Raw genomic sequence first — 21797 nt, forward strand, 5'->3', positions numbered from 1 at the left:
AATCCCAGTTTTTCCTGCACCCAGGGGGACCGAACTCACCTCCTTCCTGGCCTGGCCTTGCACAGCCTCTGCACAATGTGGAAATTTCCAGGGGTCTAAGGATCCATGGCTGTCCCAGACAAGGGCAAGCCCTCGTCCAGGGTCTTGCCTCTTAGGTCATCGACATGACCCCCAGCCCAACTTGGTAACTTCCAGAGCACACCCCCAGAGGGCCACAGAGACACAGCTTCTCACTAGCACCAGGGCTTCCACTGGGGCTGAGACTTCAAGGTGGTAGTCTGTTCCCACTCTCACCCTCTCCTAGTCTTGCCACGCCCCTCCCTACTCACACCCTGTCCATCCCCCTTCACACAGAAGGACCCTCCTATACCTATGGACATATTTGTCCCAAAAGCCAGGACCTATGTCTTCCACAGCTCCTATGGCATCTCCTCCCTGCCCTGTGTGGGAGGAAGCTGCCCTTGTTGTATATAGACTCCCCCCACAACATACGGCCCTCCACTTGTGTGCAGGACCTGGTGCCATGGATAGGGGCACCCATGGGTGGGCAGAGTGAGGCACATTCTCCTTCACAGGCACCTACCAGGAGGCCCAATGGGGACCATCAGAGGACCATGCTGTGCCTCACCCCCTCACAGCATCACACAGGCTACCCCAAGTGGGTGCTCCTGTGAGCAGCCCCACATTGTCCCATATGTAGCCCCTCACCCCCATGCCAACCCTCCTGGCCTGTCCCCTCCTCTACCTCCCCAGCTGTAATATCTAGGGAAGTCAGAGGACTCGGAAAACTGAGGGTTGAGATGCTGTGGGGTGGGGGTGGGGGGGTGGAAGGAGGGAAAACCCACCAGATTCTGGATATAGAAAATCCTGCCAGGAGATGGATGGAATCAGGCCTTCAAAGGGACCCAGGGTTCCAGGACAGCGGCAAAAGTAAAAAATTCAAGTGAAGTCTCCTTCTTTTCTAGAGTTTTCCATCTGGATTTGACTGAAAAGTTATCCATAGGAACTTAGTCTTCCTGCTCACAGAGAAAACCAAGGCAAATCCTGCAGAGCAGAGCCGGGAGCAGCAGGCACCATGCCACCAAGCAGGGCACAGTGAGGGTCCCCGGACAGGGTCTGGCAGCTGTATTTAGGGCAGCTGTGATGTCAGCGGAAAGGAGGGTTTGAGTTGGGAGTGTGGTACAATGGCTTCATTGTCCCCCTCCCCTCCTGTCCTGAACACACACTGAAACCACACACCATCCCCACACCATGTGACGCAGACACGGAGTCACCAGGTGGGGTGCTGCCACATGAGCCTGCCACCTCTACAGTCCCGATGCAGGGTTCCTGTGCCCACAGACGGGCACACACACAGGTAGATCTGCATGCATGTAGCAAGAGGCGTGGTCACTCGTCCACCTAGAGCTACGCTGCCCAACACAGTAGCCACCAACCCACACATAATTGTTTAAATTAATTACAGTTAATAAAAGTCAGGTTTGCATCCCTTGGTCACTAGTCACATTTCAAATGCTCAATAACCCGGTGGCACAGGTAGAGGACCTGTTGGTCATTGCCTGCTGCTCCCCTGCACGGGCGGTTTACACTGCTCTTCCCCACTTGCCACACCTGCGCACAGGTGTGCACAGCCCCCACGCACCCTGAGGGACGCCTCTCTCACATTCTTACTAGTCCTTCTCCCCAGTATCTACAGATTTTGCACAAGGCACCTGGCCTGTGGCCTGGAACCTGGTGACATGGGTATGGCAGCAATCTCTGGGTGCTCAGAGGGACAAGCACAGCCTGGGGCAGGGACGGGAACAAGGGCATGGCAGGGGTAATGGGACATTTAAGCCTGGCCTGGAGGGTGAGGGTTGAGCAGGCAGAGAGAAGAAACATCATATTCCATCAGGCACAGAAGACCCAGAAAGTGGGTAGAGGGGTGCACATATGGGAATGGCGGTCACCCTTTTTGGCTGGTGTGACAGATGTGGGCTGTGGAGGGAACAGCGAGCCTGGACAGGTGGGTACTGGCCAGGTAGAGCCTTGAATACTGAGCTCAGAAAGTTTTCAGATCCCCATGGGGCCAGATGGGGAAGGGGCCCAGAGAGCAAGTGTCCTGGGCACCAAAGGTTCAGTTAGGTGGGGTTGCCTGGGCAGTGTGTCAGGCAGGCAGACATCACCATGCAAATGCATCGATAAACCCATCAATAGTATTCACGCAACTGGACAATTTGCATACCAGTACGTCTTCATTTATATGTATATGACAGGTTTCTAATTTTGTTTTTACACTGTTCTACTATGGTAGAGGTGCTGATGGTGAATTATTAAAAGCCATAATTAATGGCCATGAATCTTCAATGATAGACACAGTATTAGTATTGCCGGTGGATATCCTCTGCAGACTTGTCCATGCTCTATAGACTGAGGGAAGGACACAGGTCAGCCTTCTCTTTCCTTTGAGATTTGGGCCTTGGGATGTTTGGTGGGGGCAGCTGTCATCTCCCTGTCACTCATCTCTGAACACGCTGTTTGCTTCAGGCTTCCAACTCTGGATTCTCTGATCCCCACTGATCACACACTGCTGTTCACATTCCCTGAGATGGCGGAGCTGGCTGGTCACCTACCCTTCAGATTCTCAGGCAGGGGCAGGGAGGGGCAGGCAGAGGGTAAGGGAAAAGAGGAGGGAGGGAGAAGGAGGATGAGAAAGCAAGAATTTGGGGAAAGCACAAAAAAGGGGAAGTGAAGAAAAGGGCCAGAGCTAGAAGCAGGGCGCCATGATTACAGGCTGCCAGCTCTCTGCCATTTCATGTTCTGGGTGTGCAGAAACCCAAGAGGGCCCACCCCTTCTCCATGGGGCTGGGCCTCTGTCCTCTGGGCTAGTAACCTGCAGGTGTCTTAACTGAGACTCTCCAAATTCCCTAGAAGGCTCTTTTGAGACAGTCCCCTTGAGCAAGGAGCCTTCCTTTCCTGCTGTCCCCTCCCAGGTGTCCGGGCAGGCTCAGCAGACCCCTTCCCGTTCTGAATTGCTGTTTCCTTGGGGTGAGGAGGGGGTAGAGGCCAGCGTCCCTTCCATGTTTGTCCAGGCAAAGGATTTGCAGAGGGGCTCCCATGTCCCCCTCACTTGTCCTAGTACCCACGGGCAGCACCTCCCCACACCCAGCCCTGCAGTGTACCCACAGCATAGAAAGCCGATGGTGTCCAAGCTGAGGGTGGCATGAGGCCTGGTGACTGGCAACTTAGGATCTGAAGGGGTTTGTGCTTGCGTACATGCGTGCTTGCGTGCGTGCATGTGTGTGTCTAGCTGCGAGCGGGTGGGGGGGCTACCTGTTTGGCATTGCAGGAAAGAAGAGGATTTGGAAACATGCAAAGAGGACTGCAGGAGAGAGAAAAATAAAAAGGAGGAAAGAAAATAAAGGCTTAAGACATGAGAAAGACAGAACAGAGGAAGACAGAGGGCAGGATCCAGCAGGAGTGGGTGGAGAGCAAGGGCAGGGGATGCTGTCGAGCCCACCTGCTTCACACCCCCACCCAGGCCACTCCCTCCCCGCCTCCCAGGGAGGAAATTAGGAGACCACTGCTGAGGTGTTTGGGTCATTTCCACATGCTTTATTCCAGCAATCAAAATAATTAAAAACATCTCAAATTATTATACACATACAAAATAGGTACAGAGTCTCTTGCTTCCTCCCACCCTAGAGGGAAAAACTGCTTTGTGCTTTGGGAAGTTGTGCTCTGAAACCCGGATGCAGGACAGACCAGTAGAGAGGTGGGGAGGATGGGGCACAGCTGCAGAAGGGGAGGGTTTCAGAGGAGGGAGAGGTCAGAGAGCGGCAGACCCAGAAGCTGGCGGAGAGAGGGTGGAGAGCAGCAGGCTGGAGCCCAGCCTCTCTCCCCCACCGTGTTAAATAGCACCGTTAGAAAAAAATTCACATGAGTCCCCATCCACAAAATAGAAAAGGAAAAGAGAAAGAAGGAAAGGGGAAAAAAAAAAAAACAGAATAAAAACAAAGACTGAGCAAAAGGAACATTTGCTGGTCTAGGGGGGCATCTCAACTTCTATAGCACCAGAGATTCCTTCCCCACCCCACCCCATCACATAGATGTAGCACCTTTGATATAAAATGGGGAGCCGCTGCCACCCTGCCCCCATCCCCGCCCCCACACAGTTGCCCCGGTGACACAAAGACGAGAACGAGGTAGTCTTTCAGCAACACAGTTACAAGGAACAGAACAATCTCTCCCACCCAGCCCTGCGCGCATGGGGAGATTGGCACCGATGTTTCTGGTCTGTCGTGGCCCTGCCTGACTCTCCTCCAAACCCAGTGAGGCGCTGGGGCTCCCCCCGCACGGCCCCCTTGAAAACAAAGTGGGGTGTGCTGCAGAGGTTGGGGGGAATGCCAGAGGGTGAGGCTCCTTTGGCAGTCTGAGAACCCCAGGTCCCCCCAGGGTTTGGGGGTGCTGGGTGGAATGGGCTGGGGGCTTGGGGCCACTTAGATGTTTCAGCATTGCCTTTGGTTGCTGGGCAGACAATGCATTGTTTTCTGTGTCTTTGGGGGAGACTTGGATTTGGGGAGCAGTGGAAGAGAGGCCCCAAGAGGGGGTGGAGAAAGGAGTAGAAAGGGCAGCATTGGGGTGTCATAAGCCCAATGGGCAGAAAAGGACTTACCCCCACATGGGTCTTCAAGCAAGTGGACCAAGCTTCCTTTTTTAAAAAGTTATTTATTTATTTATTCTTTTTTTTTTTTTTTTTTTCTTTGGTAAGGTTGAATGCACTTTTGGTTTTTGGTCATGTTCAGTTGGTCAAAGATAAAAACTAAGTTTGAGAGATGAATGCCAAGGAAAAAAATATTTTCCAAAGTCCATGTGAAATTGTCTCCCATTTTTTGGCTTTTGGGGGAATTCAGTTTGGGTTGTTTGTCTGTTTCCAAGGTGGGGAGAAAGTGGGCTGGGTGGGAGGGAGCCAGGTTGGGGTGGAGGGAGTTTACACGAAGCAGACAGGGCCAATGTCGATGCCGAATTCCTGGTCTGGGGCGCCAATGTCCAAGGGGGCCACATCGATGATGGGCAAGCGGGAGGTCTTGGTGGTTTTGTATTCGATGATTGTCTTGCCCCAGGCTCCGGTGTGACTCTGGGGTGAGGGGAGATAACGGGAGAGGGCTGTTACCCAAGGGGATGATGGACTGAGGGGAGCCGTCCTGCCCCAAAGTCAAAGCCCAGAGCGGCGGGGCCCTGCCAGGGCCTGGGGACTTACCGTGCAGCCGTCGTGGATGGTGCTGTAGGTGAAGCGGCTGTTGCCCTCTCCCCGGAGTTCGATCTCGTTGGAGCCCTGGAGGAGCAGGGACTTCTTGAGGTTGCCAGTCTGCTGGTCCATGTAGGCCACGCTGTTCTTGCAGTGGTAGGTGATGTTCTGGGAGGCCTCGGTGGACATCAGGCGCAGGAAGGTCAGCTGGATGGCCACATCGGCGGGGTCGGAGCCCTCGCTGCCGTACTCGAACTGCGGGAGGTCGGGGAGACAGTGAGAGTGAGTGACCACATGGGGGCCTCTAGTCCCTGGCCTCCCTGCTCCTGAGTCCTCCCGGAGTATTCCCAACTAACTCCCTCCATCCCCCCACCCCTGGGGGCTGGGGACTGAAACCAAGAACATATACCCCCAGCCCTTTTTAAAAACTGGAGATTTAACCCAAGACTTATGACCCCAGCCCTTTTTAAAAATTTGTCATTCTGACTCAGGCTCTTGCTAAGTTCCCCAAGCTGTCCTCAAACTTGGAATCCTCCTGCGTCAGCCACCCAAGTCTCTGGGATTATAGGTGTACCACACCATACCCAGTCCAACTAACTTTTCTGTCAAGAGGGATGTCACTTGCCCATGGGGGACCCTGTGTCTGAGCCAGTGTCAAGGACCCAGAGCTCTAGCCTCCCAGTCTAACTCTGTCCCTCAGACTCCATGAAGTCCTAGGCTACTCCAGGATTCTCCGCTTCTGAGTACTGGGCTAACCCAACTCCTGAAAATGGTTCTAGGGTCCAGCTCACACACCTGGAATCCACCGGTCATGCTCTCGCCGAACCAGACATGCCTCTTGTCCTTGGGGTTCTTGCTGATGTACCAGTTCTTCTGGGCCACGCTGGGCTGAGTGGGGTACACGCAGGTTTCACCTGTCTCCATGTTGCAGAAGACCTTAATGGCGTCCAGGTTGCAGCCTTGGTTGGGGTCAATCCAGTACTCTCCTGCAGTGGGGCAGGACAAGGTAGTTAGGGGAGGCGGGTGGCCAGCACCATATGGGAGGAGGGGCAGGAAAGGGAGGAAGGGGGCCCTCACCGCTCTTCCAGTCAGAGTGGCACATCTTGAGGTCCCTGCAGGTGCGGGCGGGGTTCTTGCGGCTGCCTTCGGGGCTGCGGATGTTCTCGATCTGCTGGCTCAGGGTCTTGAGGGTCGTGTCCACCTCCAGATCACGGTCACGGACCACGTTGGCATCATCGGCCCGGTAGTAGCGGCCATCGCCAGCCTTCTCTTGAGGTGGCTGGGGCAGGAAGCTGAAGTCGAAACCACCGCTGGGAGGACCAGGGGGACCAGGGGGTCCAGGAGGGCCTGGGGGACCCTGCACAGAAACAGAAGAGAGCAGGGATCACCTGTGTCCTGGTGCTCTTGGGGATAGAGAGCCAGGAGGCAGAGAGGGTGGGGCTACTTACAACAGGACCGGCATCACCAGTGCGACCACGAGGACCAGGGGGACCGATGGGGCCTGGAAGACCGTTGAGTCCATCCTTGCCAGGAGCACCAGCAGAGCCGGGGGGACCCTGCGCCAGGAGATACAGTTGCAGAAAACCAGACGGAAAACCCAAGATCACCCCACCAAAGAGACCACCACTGTCCCTGCTGCTCTGGTTCCCAAGGCCTCGCAGGGCCAGTCTCGCCTCTGGCCCTGACCTTACTGGTTTCCACAGCCAGGCCAGGAAACAGTAGGTGGGGGAAGGAGTGAGGAGCAGGGAGGCCGAGCTCTACAGAAGACTGTTCAGGACTCCTTTTGCCTCCCCCCATTCCCTGTCCCAAGAACTGAGGGACAGGGAATGGGGGAGGGATGCCTGTGTCCCTGGCAAAGGGCCCCTAGGTGAGTCTGGACTGGAGTTCCAGGCAGAGGAAAGAAAAGCAGGACTTACGCGAGGACCAGCAGGACCAGAAGCTCCAGAGGGACCTTGTTCACCAGGGGAGCCCTGAAAGGTAGATGCGAGGGAGGTTCAGGCCCAGTGTGCATCAAATGCCCCCTGGGCACAGCCGGGGAGGTGAGGGGCAGTGTGGGCAGCCCAAGGCCCCTCCGCCTTCTGGAAATCTAGCCCCAGGCTGTCCATGGGCCGACACCTTTCCCACCTCTCTCCCTCTGGGAAGCTACTGGAAATGCCCCACATCTTCAGCCTTTAGTCCTCACTAGGGAGGAGTGAGAATGTCTACCCAGAGGGGGAGAGTGAGGCACATGTTTCCTGCCCCACCATCACGCAGCAAGCACGGGCAGATGACGAGAAGGCTCAAAGGCAATGGGGACCTTGGTGGGGGGGGCATACTCACAGGAGGACCAGGGGGACCCTGGAGACCGGAGAAGCCACGGTGACCCTTGATGCCTCTGTCGCCCTGTTCTCCTGTCTCACCCTTGTCACCACGGGGGCCTTGGGGTCCCTAGGAGAGAAGAGGCACCAGGGCGTCAGGTGGAAGTTCTGTTGGTGCTAAGGGTACCAAGGGCATGGAGGTTGGCAGCAGGTACTTACAGCAGGACCACGGGCACCAGCAGGGCCAATGGGACCAGCAGGACCAGCAGGACCCTGGGGGGAGCAGAGAGAGCATTAGATCCTGGCCCAGAGATGCTGAGGCTGAGACCGTCCCTCTGCTGGGTCCTCTTTACGCACATCCCTCCACTGTGGCTCTCTCTCCTGACTCCCTGATAAACCCCCGAGAGCCAGGCTTTATGTGAGCTGGGGTAAACCTCATTTGTCGGGGGACACGGGGGTCTTGTGTGGAGAGGGGCCTCGAGGTCAGTTTTTCCAGGGAGGCTGAGGGCCCCGACATCTTACAAGACCTGTCCATCCCCAGGCCTCTAAGTAGGCCTGGAGGGCCCCTGGCCTGAGCCCAGCCCAGCTACTTACAGTCTCACCGCGATCGCCGCTCTTGCCAGCAGGGCCGACAGGGCCGGGAGCACCAGGAGCACCGGGAGCACCAGGGGGTCCAGCAGGGCCAGTCTCACCACGGTCACCCTAGGTGGGGAGGACAGGGAGTGTGGTCAGCCCCGGGGCCAGGCTGGGAGGGTCTGTGGCAGGCAGGGCTGCAGCCCTGGAGCGTGGCTCTCTTACCTTGGGGCCAGGAGAGCCATCTCGTCCAGGGGAACCTTCAGCACCAGGAGCTCCCTGAAGAGAGAGGGGAGAAAGTGAGTCCACCAGGAGGAAAGCTCAGGACAGACCCACGAGGCCCTGCTGTGGGCACTGGCTCAGGGGCTAGGGACTCACCTCACGTCCAGATTCGCCAGGGGGTCCAGCTAATCCAGGGGGGCCCATGGGACCAGGGGGACCACGTTCACCACTTGCTCCAGAAGGACCTTGCTTGCCGGGCTCACCCTAAGACACAGGAAAAAGTCAGGCCAGACACAGGGTATGGGGACAGACTATCTCCTTCAGTTCTGTCCTCCTTGACCCCCTCCCCATCTGCACCCTTCAAGTCCTAGGATGGTTCTTCCTGGGGATCCCAAGATAAGGGGGCACTTACAGAGGGGCCAGGAAGACCAGGGAAGCCTCTTTCTCCTCTTTGACCAGGCAGGCCAACCACACCACGCTGTCCAGCAATACCCTGAGGTCCAGGGGTACCAGGAGCACCCTGTGGGAGGCAGAGGTGGGTGAGGTGCCTCATGGAGACACAGGGCCCACTCCCCAGCCTGGACACCTCCAGAACTTCAGAGATCTGAGCTGGCACTCACAGCAGGTCCGTCAGCACCAGGAGATCCTTTTTCACCAGCAGGGCCAGGGGGACCAGGGGGACCAACTTCACCAGGACGTCCAGCAGGGCCAGTCTCACCACGGGGACCTTTGCCACCTTCTTTGCCAGCAGGGCCAGGAGGGCCAGGGGGTCCAGCATTTCCCTGAATGAGGACAAGAGGGGAACACACTTGAGTGACGTCTGAAGCATCGGAGAGGCCTCAGGTGGGCCCACCATCCTCCTGACGTGTGCCTGCCGCCCCGGACGCAGAGGAGCAGACTCCGCACAGATACTCACAGAGGGGCCGGGGGGACCGACTCGGCCAGCAGCACCAGGGAAACCAGTAGCACCCTGGCAGGAAAGAACACAGCAGTCAGGAGAAGAGCCGACTCACCGGCCCAGCCCCTCTGAAGCTTGTCTCTGGGGAGGCCCCACAGAGGGCTGGTAGTACTCACAGGAGGACCAGCGCTGCCACGAGCACCTTTGGGTCCAGGAGCACCAACGTTACCCTGCAGGAAAGAGCAGAGGTGTGAGGCCCAGGCTGGCTCTGGGTCCAGCGCTGCTGGCAGCTTGACTAGCAGAGGGTAAAATACTCACAATGGGTCCAGGGGGGCCGGCAGGGCCAGCAGGGCCAGGAGGACCAGCATCGCCTTTAGCACCAGCATCACCAGGTTCGCCTTTAGCACCAGGTTGACCATCAGCACCCTGGGGAGGAGGGAGAGAGGTGAGGGGAGAAGATACAGCCGCAGGGGTGCTGGGAGGGCCCTCTGGACTGGGGGAGGGGCAGCGGCTAAAGACAGGGAGATCCTTGGGTGGGAGGCAATCCCTCCCGCCTTTCTCCCCTGACTCGGGCTGACAGCTCTGTCCTCATTCAGTCCCCCAGGATCCCTGATCCATGTCCCAATTGGTGATGGAAAATGAAAGGGGTCTCCATACTTACAGGGGGGCCAGCGAAGCCAGCAGGACCAGGGGGACCAGGCTCACCACGGTCTCCCTAGAAGAAAAGGAACAAGTTGGGAAGATGCCATGACATCGGGATAGGTGGAAAGTGGGAAAGGGAAGGGACAGGGAAGAGGGACAAAAAGAAGGCAGGAGGCAGGGTTGAGTGTGGGTCTCAAGAGGTGCTTCTATACTTACAGGGGCGCCACGGGCTCCGGTGGGACCAGCAGGGCCACTTGGACCAGTTTCACCCTGAGAGGCAGAGACAAGAGGCTCACGGTCAGCAGGCCATGCTGGACACTCCTGGCAGATGAGTCCAGGAGAGCCTCCCCCTGCTGGTAACTTCCTAGGTCGCTAACCTGGTACAGCAGGACCTGTCTACCGCTGGGCTTGTGGCGGAAGTTCTGTGTTAGGAAAGAAGATGGGAAGGTGGCCACTCACCTTGTCACCAGGAGCACCAGCGGGACCAGGAGGACCAATGGGACCAGTCAGACCACGGACGCCATCTTTGCCAGGAGAACCATCAGCACCTTTGGGACCAGCATCACCCTAAAGACAGAGAAGAGCCTGAGACTTCCAGTGTGGGGTGTTTTGTTTTTGTTCAGGAGCCCCCGAGAGGCCCTTGCCAGCTCTGCCTCACTCCGCCTGTGCTACGGGGAAAGGCGTCTGGCTGGGATCTGGGTGCAATGTGGGTGAAGAGGTCCCTGACTGTGTGGGGGACGAACCAGGAGGCCTCCATCACTATGGTCACTCATGGGGAAAAGGGACAGGACCACAGTCAGAGCATCTTCCAGTAACGGAGAGCAAGGGGATGAAGGGAGAATTCAGGATAAGAGGGAAAGAGCCCAGGAGAAGGGGAGACGCCGAGGGATCCAAAGCAGAGAGAGACCTGGGAGCCACAAGACCCACGAGGAGGGGAAGGGTGAACTTACTCTGTCTCCCTTGGGGCCTGGAAGGCCAGCTGCACCACGTTCGCCAGGCATTCCCTGAAGACCAGGGGCGCCCTGGCTACCAGGAGCTCCGGGAGCACCAGCATCACCCTACATGGCAACCGAGAAGACCAGAGTGAGACGACGGGGCCCCCAGAGTGGGTCAAAGCCCCGGGCCCGCTCTTGGCATCTCCCAGGTTTGGTCCTGAGGCCAATGACAGGTGTCATGTAAGAGGAAAGCCTCCGAGCTGAGACGGGCAGCACACAGCGCCCTCCCGGTCTCCATCCCTGCCCTCCCGCATGTCACTTCCAGCACTGCCTCACCTTGGCACCGTCGTTGCCAGGAGCACCGTTGGACCCGCGGGGACCAGCAGGACCAGGGGGACCTTGCACGCCACGCTCACCAGGGAAACCTCTCTCGCCCTAGAGGGGAGGGAAGGCCATGAGACGGCTGCTCCCGAGACAGGCCCCCGCCCAGGGCATCCCGGTGGAAGCAGTGGGGGGGATTCTACTCACTCTTGCTCCAGAGGGACCGGGGGCACCAAGATCTCCAGGAACACCCTGGGGGTGAGAGGGAGAGTGACAGTGAGCAAAACCCACCAGGGTCCTCCCCACAAGAAAGAACTCCTGCCCCTGTTCTGGAGCCTGGCCCTTGGGACCCACGAGTAGAGATGAACATCTTAGCATGAAACACAGATTTTTCCAGACAGTCTCTCTACTCCTCAAGATTTGTCAAAGACCTCCCAGACTTACAATCAGAGGCTTGAGGGAAAGCCAGAGTATTCCAGCAGCTCATTAAAAATGTCACTCAGCCTAGGAGCCATGCAGCTCCTTCCAGATCATATCCTACAGCACTGGCCTCCCTCTGTGTAGCTCTCTTCACGATAGGAAGTTCTTCTGGGTGTCTAATCTTAATTCCGCTAGTTGCTGGTCATCTGATTTAGCTAGGGGCTGTGGCCTATTCTTCTGTATTTTCTGCCTTCCTCATACCTCTGGTTGGTTGATGCTACTTACCTGTTCACCAGGTTTGCCTGCTTCGCCAGGAGGACCAGCGGGACCAGGGAGACCCTGTAAGTGGGAAATGGGAGAGGGAAGAAGAAGGTTTAGAATCTGGGAAAGAACAAAGAGGACCCCTTGCCAAGCACCCTTACAGCCATGTGGCCTTACCTGGAATCCAGGGGAGCCAGCAGGACCTTGTTCACCTCTCTCACCAGCGGGACCCTGTCATGGAGAGAATGCCGTGGTCGTGGGAAGGCTGAGGAGAGGCGGGGGTCTCCCTTCCCCCTCCTGAGGCCTCCCAGTCACTCACAGCAGGGCCGGGGGGTCCCTGAGCTCCAGCTTCTCCATCTTTGCCAGCAGGACCCTGTGGGGAGAAAGTAAAGGACTCAGGTGGCAGCGGGTAGAAGGGGTGCAGTGGGCAGCGGGCAGAGGGCAGGGCCTGGGGCTCCCAGACATAGTCTCCCTAGGAGCTCCTGAGGGCCAGGTGACTGGCAGCTGGTGGAGACTTCTGCATCCCTCCTGTGGGGAGGGGCGGGATGGGAAGGAGCTAGGGGTTGAGGGAAGATACTCACAACAGCGCCAGGGGGTCCGGGAACACCACGCTCTCCAGCTTTGCCAGGCTCTCCCTGTGCAGAAGGGGGTCAGAGTTGAGGCCCAGGGAGGTGAAACTGGGTCTCGTGCATTCACCGAAATTTTTTCTTTTTGTATCAGGGATTGAACTCAAGCGCGCTTAACCACTGAGCCACATCTCCAGTCCTTTTTATATTTTATTTTGAGACAGGGTCGCACTAAACTGCTGAGGCTATCTTTGAACTTGTGATCCTTCTGCCTCAGCCTCCCCAGCCGCTGAGATTAAAGGTGTGTGCCACTGCACTCATCTTGGAATCTTTTTTAAGGGTATATATATATATATATATATATTTTTTTTTTTTTTTTTTTTTTTGAAAAGGCCAAAGGTAGGCTCTGTTTACAAGCTGCAGTTTCTGGGGAGTGCTGGCTTTTAGTACTTGGTCCGTTAGCTCGCTGCGCCCCTGAACAGATGCCCTTTCAGCCCCCTCCCTCGCCTCCTTCTCCTTCTTTCTCCCTGCTCTATGCCTGCTGTGAACTGAACTTCGAAGGACTTTTACCTCCTCCGGGATCTCCTTTGAACCTCGAAATAAAACATCAAATTCGGGGGTTACTATCCTAAAAGACCCGTGCTATCTGTGGAGTGAGGCACCAATAATACCTATCTCCAGGGACAGAGCCATGATCATGGTGCCAGGAGAAGTTTTTCATTTTGTGGATGGGGAGACTAGGCCCAGAAAGGGGCAATGAGTGACTCGAGGTCACACAGCAAGTCATCGGAGCTGGGCCCAGAGTCCAGGGCTCTTGCCTCCTGACCCTGGCTCTGCATCACTCCTCACTGAATACTTACAGCAGCACCTTTAGGTCCGGGGAATCCCATCACGCCAGCCTGACCACGGGCACCGGGGGGACCTGGGGGTCCGGGACGACCATCTTGACCAGCAGGACCCTGAGGGTGGAAAGCGTGATGGTGGTGGTGAGGACAGAAGGGAGGCAGACAGGAGGGTGGAGGTGGGCAGCGAGCTCAGGGAGACATACTTACAGGGGGGCCAGTTTTGCCATCAGGACCAGGGCTGCCAGGGCTTCCAGTCAGACCCTAGTGGGGACACAGAGGCATGAATGGTGGGAGGAAGGACACCGAGGGCCAGCCAGGGGGCCCTTCCAGAGTGCTTATCCCAGACCCTACAGAGGGCAGGGTCCTGGCTGAGCTGGGCTGGAGGGCTGGGGTCTCACCTTGGCACCAGGCAGGCCGGCTTCACCAGGGCGACCAGCTTCACCAGGAGAACCTTTGGGGCCAGCAGGGCCAGGAGAACCACGTTCACCAGCGGGACCCTTGTTGGGAGGAAGTCACAGGAAGCATAAGGTCTTGAGCTGGGCCTGGTTCCCATGAGCCAGCGGATACTTCCTTTCAAAGGGGTGGGCAGCTGGTTCAGGTGGGCTTTGAGGGACATTGGATGGGATGGGGCACCAAAGTGAGGCTCGATGTGAAGAGAAAGGAGGAGATACACATCTGCAGCCACAGCAGGGAGCTCATGACCATGGTGGGTGGTGCTGGAGGTGGGCGATGCCCAGGGAGTGGTGGTCAGCCTCCCAGCCATGAAGAGAGGTTACCTTGGGACCAGCAACGCCATCTGCACCAGGGAAACCACGGCTACCAGGTCCACCCTGCAGAAGGAGAAGAGGCCGGTTAGCCTGGAAACATAGTCTAGGGCACCAGTGGGCACTAAGGGTGGTGGTGGGGCACTCACACGCTCGCCAGGGGGTCCGGGAAGGCCAGTAGGTCCGGGTTCACCTCGGGCTCCTCGTTTTCCTTCTTCTCCAGCAGGGCCAGGGGGTCCTTGAACACCAGCGGGACCCTGGAGCAGGCAGAGAAGGCGGCGTTGGTGAGGGGCCATCCTGGTGCCAGCCCCGGAGGTTGTCTGAGGCTGGGCTACCAGCACGGGGGCCTCCCCAATAGACAAGGGCCATCCCGTCCTGCCTGGACCTCCCTCAAGGGCTCCCAGGGCAGGAGTGTCAGTGTGGGACTTACGGGTTCTCCTTTGGCACCGGTGTCTCCTTTGTTGCCGGGAGCACCAGGTTCACCCTGTGTGGCAGAAGAAGAGGATGAGCCGAGGACCAGGGGTCGCACATCTTCATGCTGCCCACATGGGGTGCTCTGGAGCCAGCGCACAGGAGAGGTTTGTACTTACACTGTTACCCTTGGGACCAGGAGGACCGCTGGGGCCCTGGGGTCCAGAGGGGCCTCGGGCACCAGGGAAGCCAGGAGCGCCAGCAATACCGGGAGCACCCTGTGAGAGGCAGGACCGATAGTTGAGTAAAGGGTTGGAGGGCAAAGGCAAGCGGGAGGTGGGCATCAGGGGAGGACTGAGACCTGGCAGGATACTTACGTTGGCACCTTTAGCACCAGGTTGTCCATCAGCACCAGGGTTTCCCTGTGGCACAGAGAAAGGAGGGTGAGTGACAGGAAAGGTCTCTAAGGTTGGCAAGTGGCACAGGGGACACTAAGAGGTGACACTTACAGCAGGGCCAGCAGCACCAGCAGGGCCAGGGGGGCCGGGCTCACCACGAACACCCTGGGGACCTTCAGAGCCTCGGGCTCCTTGGGGACCAGCTTCACCCTGGATCAGAGGAAAGGTTATGTCAGAAACCATGTAGGAGAACCCAACGTTACCTCTAGGTGGTGGGGAGATGGGCAGTGGGGCAGGGGAAGGAGAGACAAGGATAGGAGACCAAGAGTGAGGACTCTAGGATCTGAGAATGGGACCCTAGCACAACGATGTTGGTATTGGGTTTCTCTCTTGCCACTCTGGATCCCCTGGTGTGGGGAGCAGGGAGCCCCCATCCCCTGGCTAGTGCAAATCATGTTCGGAGGAGAACAGGGGTCTCACCTTAGCACCAACAGCACCAGGGAAGCCAGGAGGACCAGCGGGACCAGTGGGACCCTGTGAATGAAATGGAGACATTAGCAGGAGTCGGATGCAAGGCACATCCTGGGACAGAAGGCACATCATGGCCCCCGGCGGGTGCAGTCCCAAGAGCCAATGCTGAGACCCTCCCCGCTCCCAGGCCTGGAAGTCCAAGGGCCATACTCACAGGGGGACCAGCAGCACCAGTAGCACCATCATTTCCACGTGCACCCTGCAAGAGAGAGGGGAAGCCCCAGTTATGTCCGCTGAGTGCTGGCCAGTTCTTGCAGGTTTGGGGGAACCCTGTCCAGAGCCCAGAGATCCCCCAAGAGTCCAGGAATACTTACAGCAGGGCCAGGGGCTCCAGGGCGACCTCTCTCACCAGGCAGACCACGGGGGCCCTAACCACCAAACCAAGAGAAGTCATGTGAGATGGAAGACAACCTCTTTCCCCCAAGCCTCCATCTTGCCCCAGTACCCAGCTCCCTGGAGAACTGGACATACTCACCATCTGGCCAGGAGCTCCGTTTTCACCAGGGCTGCCAGGCTCACCCTACAGGACAGAGAATAGAGTGAGGAATTCATGCATGGTAGGATTGGGGGCGGGTGGGCCGAGGACCAGGACATTCCCACAGCCTCTTACCTTGGGACCAGCAGGACCAGCATCTCCCTTGGCACCGTCCAAACCACTGAAACCCTAATATAGGAAAGAGGGACAAACTGAGAGCCTGTGGAGGAGGGAGACCACCTTGACACCCACCCAGATCTGAGAAGGAGGCCACCAGAGCCATGCCCCTGTCTCTGAGCTAGACTAAATAAACCCCAGCTGGCCCAAGATTCCTCCAGTTCCTTACTGGGATTCCATTCCCAAGGAAGGAAATTCTTTCAGGTGTCTACCCCCACATCCTTGGGATTTCTGTAGCTGCCACCCACCAAGACGCCTACCAAGATCTGTTGGGGAAGGGGCAGCCCAGGACTTTGGGAGCTGAGATGATGCAAAGGGGACTTACTCTGTGTCCCTTCATTCCAGGGAGGCCAGCTGTTCCAGGCAATCCACGAGCACCCTGGAGAGAAAACGCAAAGGAGGGCGAGGAAAAACCATTAGCATACAGTTAAGCACAGATGCAGCCAAGAGGAGGGGTCCAGCCGCACCCCCTTCTCACCTGAGGCCCAGGAGGTCCACGCTCACCAGGACGACCAGGTTTGCCAGCTTCGCCCTGGAGGGAGAGAAAAGACCATCAGGCCCAGTCCTCGCGCTGGGAAAGTGTGGAAGGGCTCAGTCTTCTTGGGATTGCTGAAGGTCAGGTGTAGGGGCCCAAAAGCTTTCTCTGAATCTAGAGCTCAGTTTAGATCTACCATGAAACCTCCCATTTATTTATTTATTTACCTATCTAACTATTTATTTTTGGTGACATTTGAGTCCCTCCAGAGGACTTTCTGGTGTGTGTGTGTGTGTGTGTGTGTGTGTGTGTGTGTGTGTGTTTTCTGCCACCAGCATTTTAATCTCATCTTCTTTGCACCCAGAGCACTTAAACCTGAGAAAGTTGGAGGGATGGGGTTGGGGATCCCTTTAAGGTGGTTGGGGAGGGAAAACATCATTAAAATGTAAAAATCATTGTTCGAGAGCAGTCCTAGGCCTGGTGGAGGAGGGTTGTAGGGGACTTGTCTTTCTTCCTCTTGGTATCAGCCACAGAGGTGGTGGGGGCATTCTGGGAGAGATTATGGGACCCAACTTATGGAGGCCATGGGGTCAGATGGCATCTTTTCACTGGGGTTACTTACATCATCTCCGTTCTTGCCAGGGGGACCAGGGGGACCTCGGGGACCCATGGGACCCTATTAAGAGATAGAAGGAGAGGTGGTTAGAATCTCTAGAATAAGGGGAAAAAAGGAAGGGGAAGGTTCAGATTGGAAGGAGGTGACGAGGTGGTCCCCAGGTGCAGGGCTTTTCAAGGGAGAATCTGCGGGAGAGTGCTTACTGAAGCTCCAGGCTCGCCGGGCTCACCAGGGGGGCCTTGGAAACCTTGGGGACCCTGGAGAACAAGGAGAGAGGGGTGGGGTCAGAAAGGCAGGTGTCTGCCAAACTGTCCCCATGTCCCCAAGAACTCTCTAAGTCCCTTCTCTGCCCTTATCCCAATCTTCCCTCCAACAGTCAAAGCCCAAGATGGAATATGCAGATCTCCTAGATACTCACAGGTGCACCAGGGGGGCCAGGGAGACCACGAGGACCAGAGGGACCCTAGAAGAAAGGGGGCCATGGTGAAACTTCGATGGGAAAACACACATGGAAGAAGTCTTGCTATCCCCCTTTGTCCCTTTGGGAGTACAGTTGTCATGCATCCTCTCTAGACTCTGAGGTCCCAAAGGTGGCTTTTACTTCCCAAGTTTTCTAGGTCACCCCCATATGTCCGCCCATCACTGGCCCATCTCTGGACCTCCATCTTCTTCTGTCATCTCTGCTCCCCCTGGTGGCTCACCATGGGGCCAGGCACGGAAACTCCAGCTGATTTTTCATCATAGCCATAAGACATTTGGGGAGCAAAGTTCTGGAAAAACAAGAAAGAATGCATGAGAAATTAGCACAAGACAGGAAATTGAAATGCAGAGGACATCTCCAGTAATGGGACAGACTGACAACACATGCTTCCCCTTGGAATGTTCTGACAGACAACAACATCTTGTGTGAGATTTTCCTGCCCAAACGAGTCGCCTGAATCTAATCTAAGGATACAATCCCAAATTGGGGGACTGGTTAACAAAATTACTGGCCTTTAGAAAACAACTAAACTCTTTAAAAACTTGCAGTGTTACGAAAGAGTCTCAGGAATAGTTTACACTCATGGGAATTAAAGAGACATGACAATTAAATGCAATTTATGATCCTGGATCAGAAAAAAATATGCTATAAAGGACATTATTGGTGAAATTTGGACTGTGTATTTGACAATCAGTTTGGATCAATGTTAAATTTAATCATTGTGCTATGTTCACATAAGAAAACGTTCTTGTTTTTAGAAAACAGCTCTGAAATATTTGGAAGCAAAGGGACATCATATCAACAAACTATTCTCAAATGGTTCAGGAAATATATAATGACATCATGCATAAACGGAAATTGATGAAGCACATGTGGCTAAGTGTGACAGATACGTGAAAACTCTCTGCACTATCCTTGCAATTTTTCTGTGAGTTTGAGGTTATTTCAAAAACATAAAATTATGCCATCTGCCAACGACAACAGCAAAAAAGCACTAGGAGAGGGGGCACATGTGGCCTTCCGGGGGAGTCGCGATTCTCCACTTACTCCTCCGAGGCCAGGGGGTCCAGGAGGTCCAGGGGGTCCGGGAGGCCCGGGAAGTCCAGGCTGTCCAGGGATGCCATCACGTCCAGGGGGGCCTGCGGGTCCCTGTAAAGGGAGAGGGCGGGGCCGGGGTGAGCGCAGGCGGGAGCCACGCCCACTCCAGCCTCCCAAGGCCCTGAAAATGCACTGCTTACCCTTGGGCCGCGGGGGCCAGTGTCTCCCTTGGGTCCCTGTGGGGTTGGGAGAGAAGAAACAAGAGACCGGTTAGAGAAGGGAGGACAGTGAGGGGTCCTGGACTTGATGGCAGCAGAAGAGGGCCCAGGATTACCTCGACTCCTGTGGGGTCTTGGTCCGTAGGTGATGCTGGGGGAGAAGAGGCACAGTTAGAGGCGGTTTGCTAACGATGCTCCCGGTGGCAAAGGCCTCCAAGAAGCAGGGCGAGCGAGTAGCGAAACCTCCCCCAGGCCAGCGCCTGAAACATACCGGCGCCGTCGGGGCAGACGGGACAGCACTCGCCAGGGGGAATTTTAGCGCCGGGGCAGTTGGCGTTGTCAGTACAGACCACTTCATCGCACATCACTTCGCCGTTGTGGCACAGACAGATCTGGCAGGGCTCGGGTTTCCAAACGTCGTTATGAGCGCGCCTGAGGCCATTCTGTACGCAGTCGACTCCTGGGACTGGACGAGCAGGAGAAGACGCGGGCGGTCAGCGGCACCCGAGACGCGCGCCTCTCTTCTCGGGGCACCAGGGACCCCAGCCCTACCCGCTCTTTCCCTCTAAGAGACACATTTCGATTGTTCACTTTCCGCCTCCTTCTCCTTTCCCCCCACTGTCTCCCAGGTTCTTAAAAGCTCGGATGCTCCATATCAGCGTCGGTGACAGAGCGAGGCCCCCGGCCAGGGCGGCTGTAACTCTTCCCAGTTCTCAGGAATTTAAACAAAGTTCTAAGCCGGGGTTGCTTCCAACTCCAACCTCAGCCCACGGGCGCTGAAGCCAAGTGAAATAAAAAGCCATGGGGGGGGGGGTAGTTGGGGCCCCATCCAGAGGGCAGGCTATGGGGAGTGGTTTGGCGTGGAGACCAGAGGAGGGGGTGGGCGGAGAGAAGGGAGGTTCAGCTCTCATTCCACCCCATTCCTTGGGCAGGTGGGATGGCTTAGGCGGAGCTAGAGTAGGGAGGGGCGAATTTTAGTGGCGTCCCGCCCAGAGACTTGAAATGTTCCCCCTAAAGTAGCATACATCCTAACCTCCAGTACTCAAACATCTTAAAAGCGTGCTTTCGGGACTGGCCTCAACAACCCCCTTCCCAAGCGAACCAGTGCTTCCGGGTCACTCTTTAGCCTAAAAACCCAAAGACCTCAAATAAAGAAATTAGCCCATCGCGCTAGCATTTATTCAGACGGTCACTAGGTGGCGGGCAGCGCTAAGCAAAGGGAAAGGGGAGGGGCCAATTTCCCTGCACTGGCTACTTGTTCTAGTAGCAGGGGTTACCCCATCCCTGACTTTATTTTCCAGTTCTAGAACTGGGGTCTACGCCCGGCAGTAACCCAGTTTCTAACAGCTCCAGCTCCCGCGCCAGAAAGTGCGGGACCAAGAAGCGCAGCGCTCAGTGTTGATCAGCAGGGGGCGCAAGGACGCCGCCCCGCCAAGTCCGCGCCAAACTTTCTGTCCTCCAACCCGCCCACTCCGCGCGTCCCATCCCCCCGCAGCCCAGCACCCCCGCGGTCCCAGGAAAACTGTCTAGCCTGTACAGAAGGCAAACAATCTTTCCTTATGAATCATCCCACAGCCTTCCTGACCACTCTTACATCTTGGGCTCCAAACCCTAGTTCGGCTTGCCTAACCCATCTTCCCCATCTTCGACGTGCCCCGCCCGTACCCGCGCCCAGATCCCCACTTTCCCCGTTGTGCTCCACAGTGCACGCTCGAGATTTCCTCCTGTACCATCTCACAACGCGCTGTATTCTCACTTCCCACTCCTGGGAGGTGTTCATCCCAACTTCCACCCCACGGTAAAGTCCCTCTTCTCCCAGGGTGCCGAAAAAGAGCCCCCGCCATCTCCTTTCCATCTCTGGGTCTCCGTAGCATCCCGAGTCTCTGTTTAAGCCTCGGTCCCCTGGACCAAGATCAGGGCGCGATACCAAGTAGCTCTGGACTCCCAAAAGTTTGAAACTTACTGTCTCCCTCTTGGTCATTGACCTGGCCTTCCGTTTGGCCGTGCGTCAGGAGGGCGGTGGCCGCTAAGAGGAGCAGGAGCCGGAGGTCCACAAAGCTGAACATGTCTAGACCCTAGACATGTAGACTCTTTGCGGCTGGGGTGGGGGGTTAGCGTCGGCTCATGCGTGGCCTCACACTCCGCGTGCCTCCTGCTCCGACCCCGAGGAGAAACTCCCGTCTGCTCCGACAACTGGCCCGGGCCCCTTTTATACGGTCCTGATGGAGCGCTGGGAGGAACCCTGCCCCTTAGAGAGGGGGAGCCGGCCGCCCGTCCCCCGGCCAATCAGAGCCGCCTGGCCCGGCCCCCAATTTGGAACGGAGAGGGGGAGGAGGAGGGAAAGGAAGGGAAGGGAGTCCACCCGACGTCTCCCCCCTTTGCAGCTCTGCCTCCCCAGCCCCCCAGCCCAGCCTGGGCCAGAGGTGCTGCCGCTGGAGTGTCGCTGGGTCCTCAGTAGAGTGTGGGCTAAAGAGTGGGTAGGGATGCCCCTTGCCCTTTCTTCCCGGACCTCCAATCTGGAGGAAGTGGAACTGGAAAGCTGAGTGGGGAGGCTTCCAAAGGTGGAAGGGTTGGGGGTCGTTAGGAGAAGGTCCTCCTGACCATGCCTCATTCACTCTCCTGAAAGCCTTGGCAAGAGCTAAGGAATGGGTCTAAAGTGACCAGCTCGGCCTCTCCAGAACAGAAGAAACAGGGAATTCAAAATATGGGCCGGTTTGGGGGGTATGTCCCGGTGTGTCTGGGGAATGGAAGCTAGGAATATTTGAGGAACAAACTAGACATTCCTTTATAGATATTAAGAATCAGATACTTGGAGGGGATGCCGGTAAGGTTTTTTTTTTTTTTTTTTTTTAATGTTTTTACATTTATTTATTTATTTATTTATTTATTTATTTATTTATTTATTTATTTGGTGTCAGTTCTGCCAGGCTTGAAGACAGATTCAGATGCTGTCCTCCCTTCCCCAGGCATCATGGGGTGGAATGGGGTGGAGAGGCTGAGGTTCAG

At 56.5% G+C, this 21797-nt stretch overlaps 1 protein-coding gene across 1 annotated transcript; it reads right to left on the reverse strand.

The window, feature by feature from the left end:
• Window positions 1-4691: 4691 nt before the first annotated feature.
• On the reverse strand, window positions 4692-20983 carry COL1A1 (collagen type I alpha 1 chain). Its single transcript, XM_079134015.1, has 51 exons — window positions 20755-20983; window positions 19063-19257; window positions 18908-18942; window positions 18774-18809; window positions 18583-18684; window positions 17756-17824; window positions 17473-17517; window positions 17258-17311; window positions 17061-17114; window positions 16442-16495; window positions 16289-16342; window positions 15922-15975; window positions 15787-15831; window positions 15626-15679; window positions 15466-15510; window positions 15261-15314; window positions 14892-14990; window positions 14760-14804; window positions 14562-14660; window positions 14402-14455; window positions 14121-14228; window positions 13984-14037; window positions 13606-13704; window positions 13415-13468; window positions 13223-13321; window positions 12378-12431; window positions 12116-12169; window positions 11974-12027; window positions 11821-11874; window positions 11323-11367; window positions 11131-11229; window positions 10810-10917; window positions 10319-10426; window positions 10076-10129; window positions 9879-9932; window positions 9536-9643; window positions 9394-9447; window positions 9236-9289; window positions 8940-9101; window positions 8732-8839; window positions 8476-8583; window positions 8323-8376; window positions 8119-8226; window positions 7744-7797; window positions 7547-7654; window positions 7144-7197; window positions 6676-6783; window positions 6305-6584; window positions 6023-6213; window positions 5240-5482; window positions 4692-5116 (listed from the first exon to the last, which is right to left on the reverse strand). Exons 1-51 carry the CDS (start codon window positions 20855-20857, stop codon window positions 4970-4972), a joined length of 4389 nt encoding a protein of 1462 aa, XP_078990141.1. The 5' UTR covers window positions 20858-20983; the 3' UTR covers window positions 4692-4969.
• Between the last annotated feature and the right edge of the window lie 814 nt (window positions 20984-21797).

This window comes from Sciurus vulgaris (assembly GCF_902686455.1).
Source record: "Sciurus vulgaris genome assembly, chromosome: 3".
In the NCBI taxonomy this organism is placed as follows: domain Eukaryota; kingdom Metazoa; phylum Chordata; class Mammalia; order Rodentia; family Sciuridae; genus Sciurus; species Sciurus vulgaris.

What these genes read in the sequence shown, in the direction of transcription:
- COL1A1 (XM_079134015.1), bottom strand. Translation starts at nt 20,857, where the DNA reads ATGTTCAGCTTTGTGGACCTCCGGCTCCTGCTCCTCTTAGCGGCCACC. An exon ending in CGTCTGCCCCGACGGCGCCG is followed by an intron (nt 18,943 to 19,062) that starts GTATGTTTCAGG and finishes CTTCTCCCCCAG; the next exon opens with CATCACCTACGGACCAAGAC. An exon ending in GCATGACCGGTGGATTCCAG is followed by an intron (nt 5,483 to 6,022) that starts GTGTGTGAGCTG and finishes GACCTCCCGCAG; the next exon opens with TTCGAGTACGGCAGCGAGGG.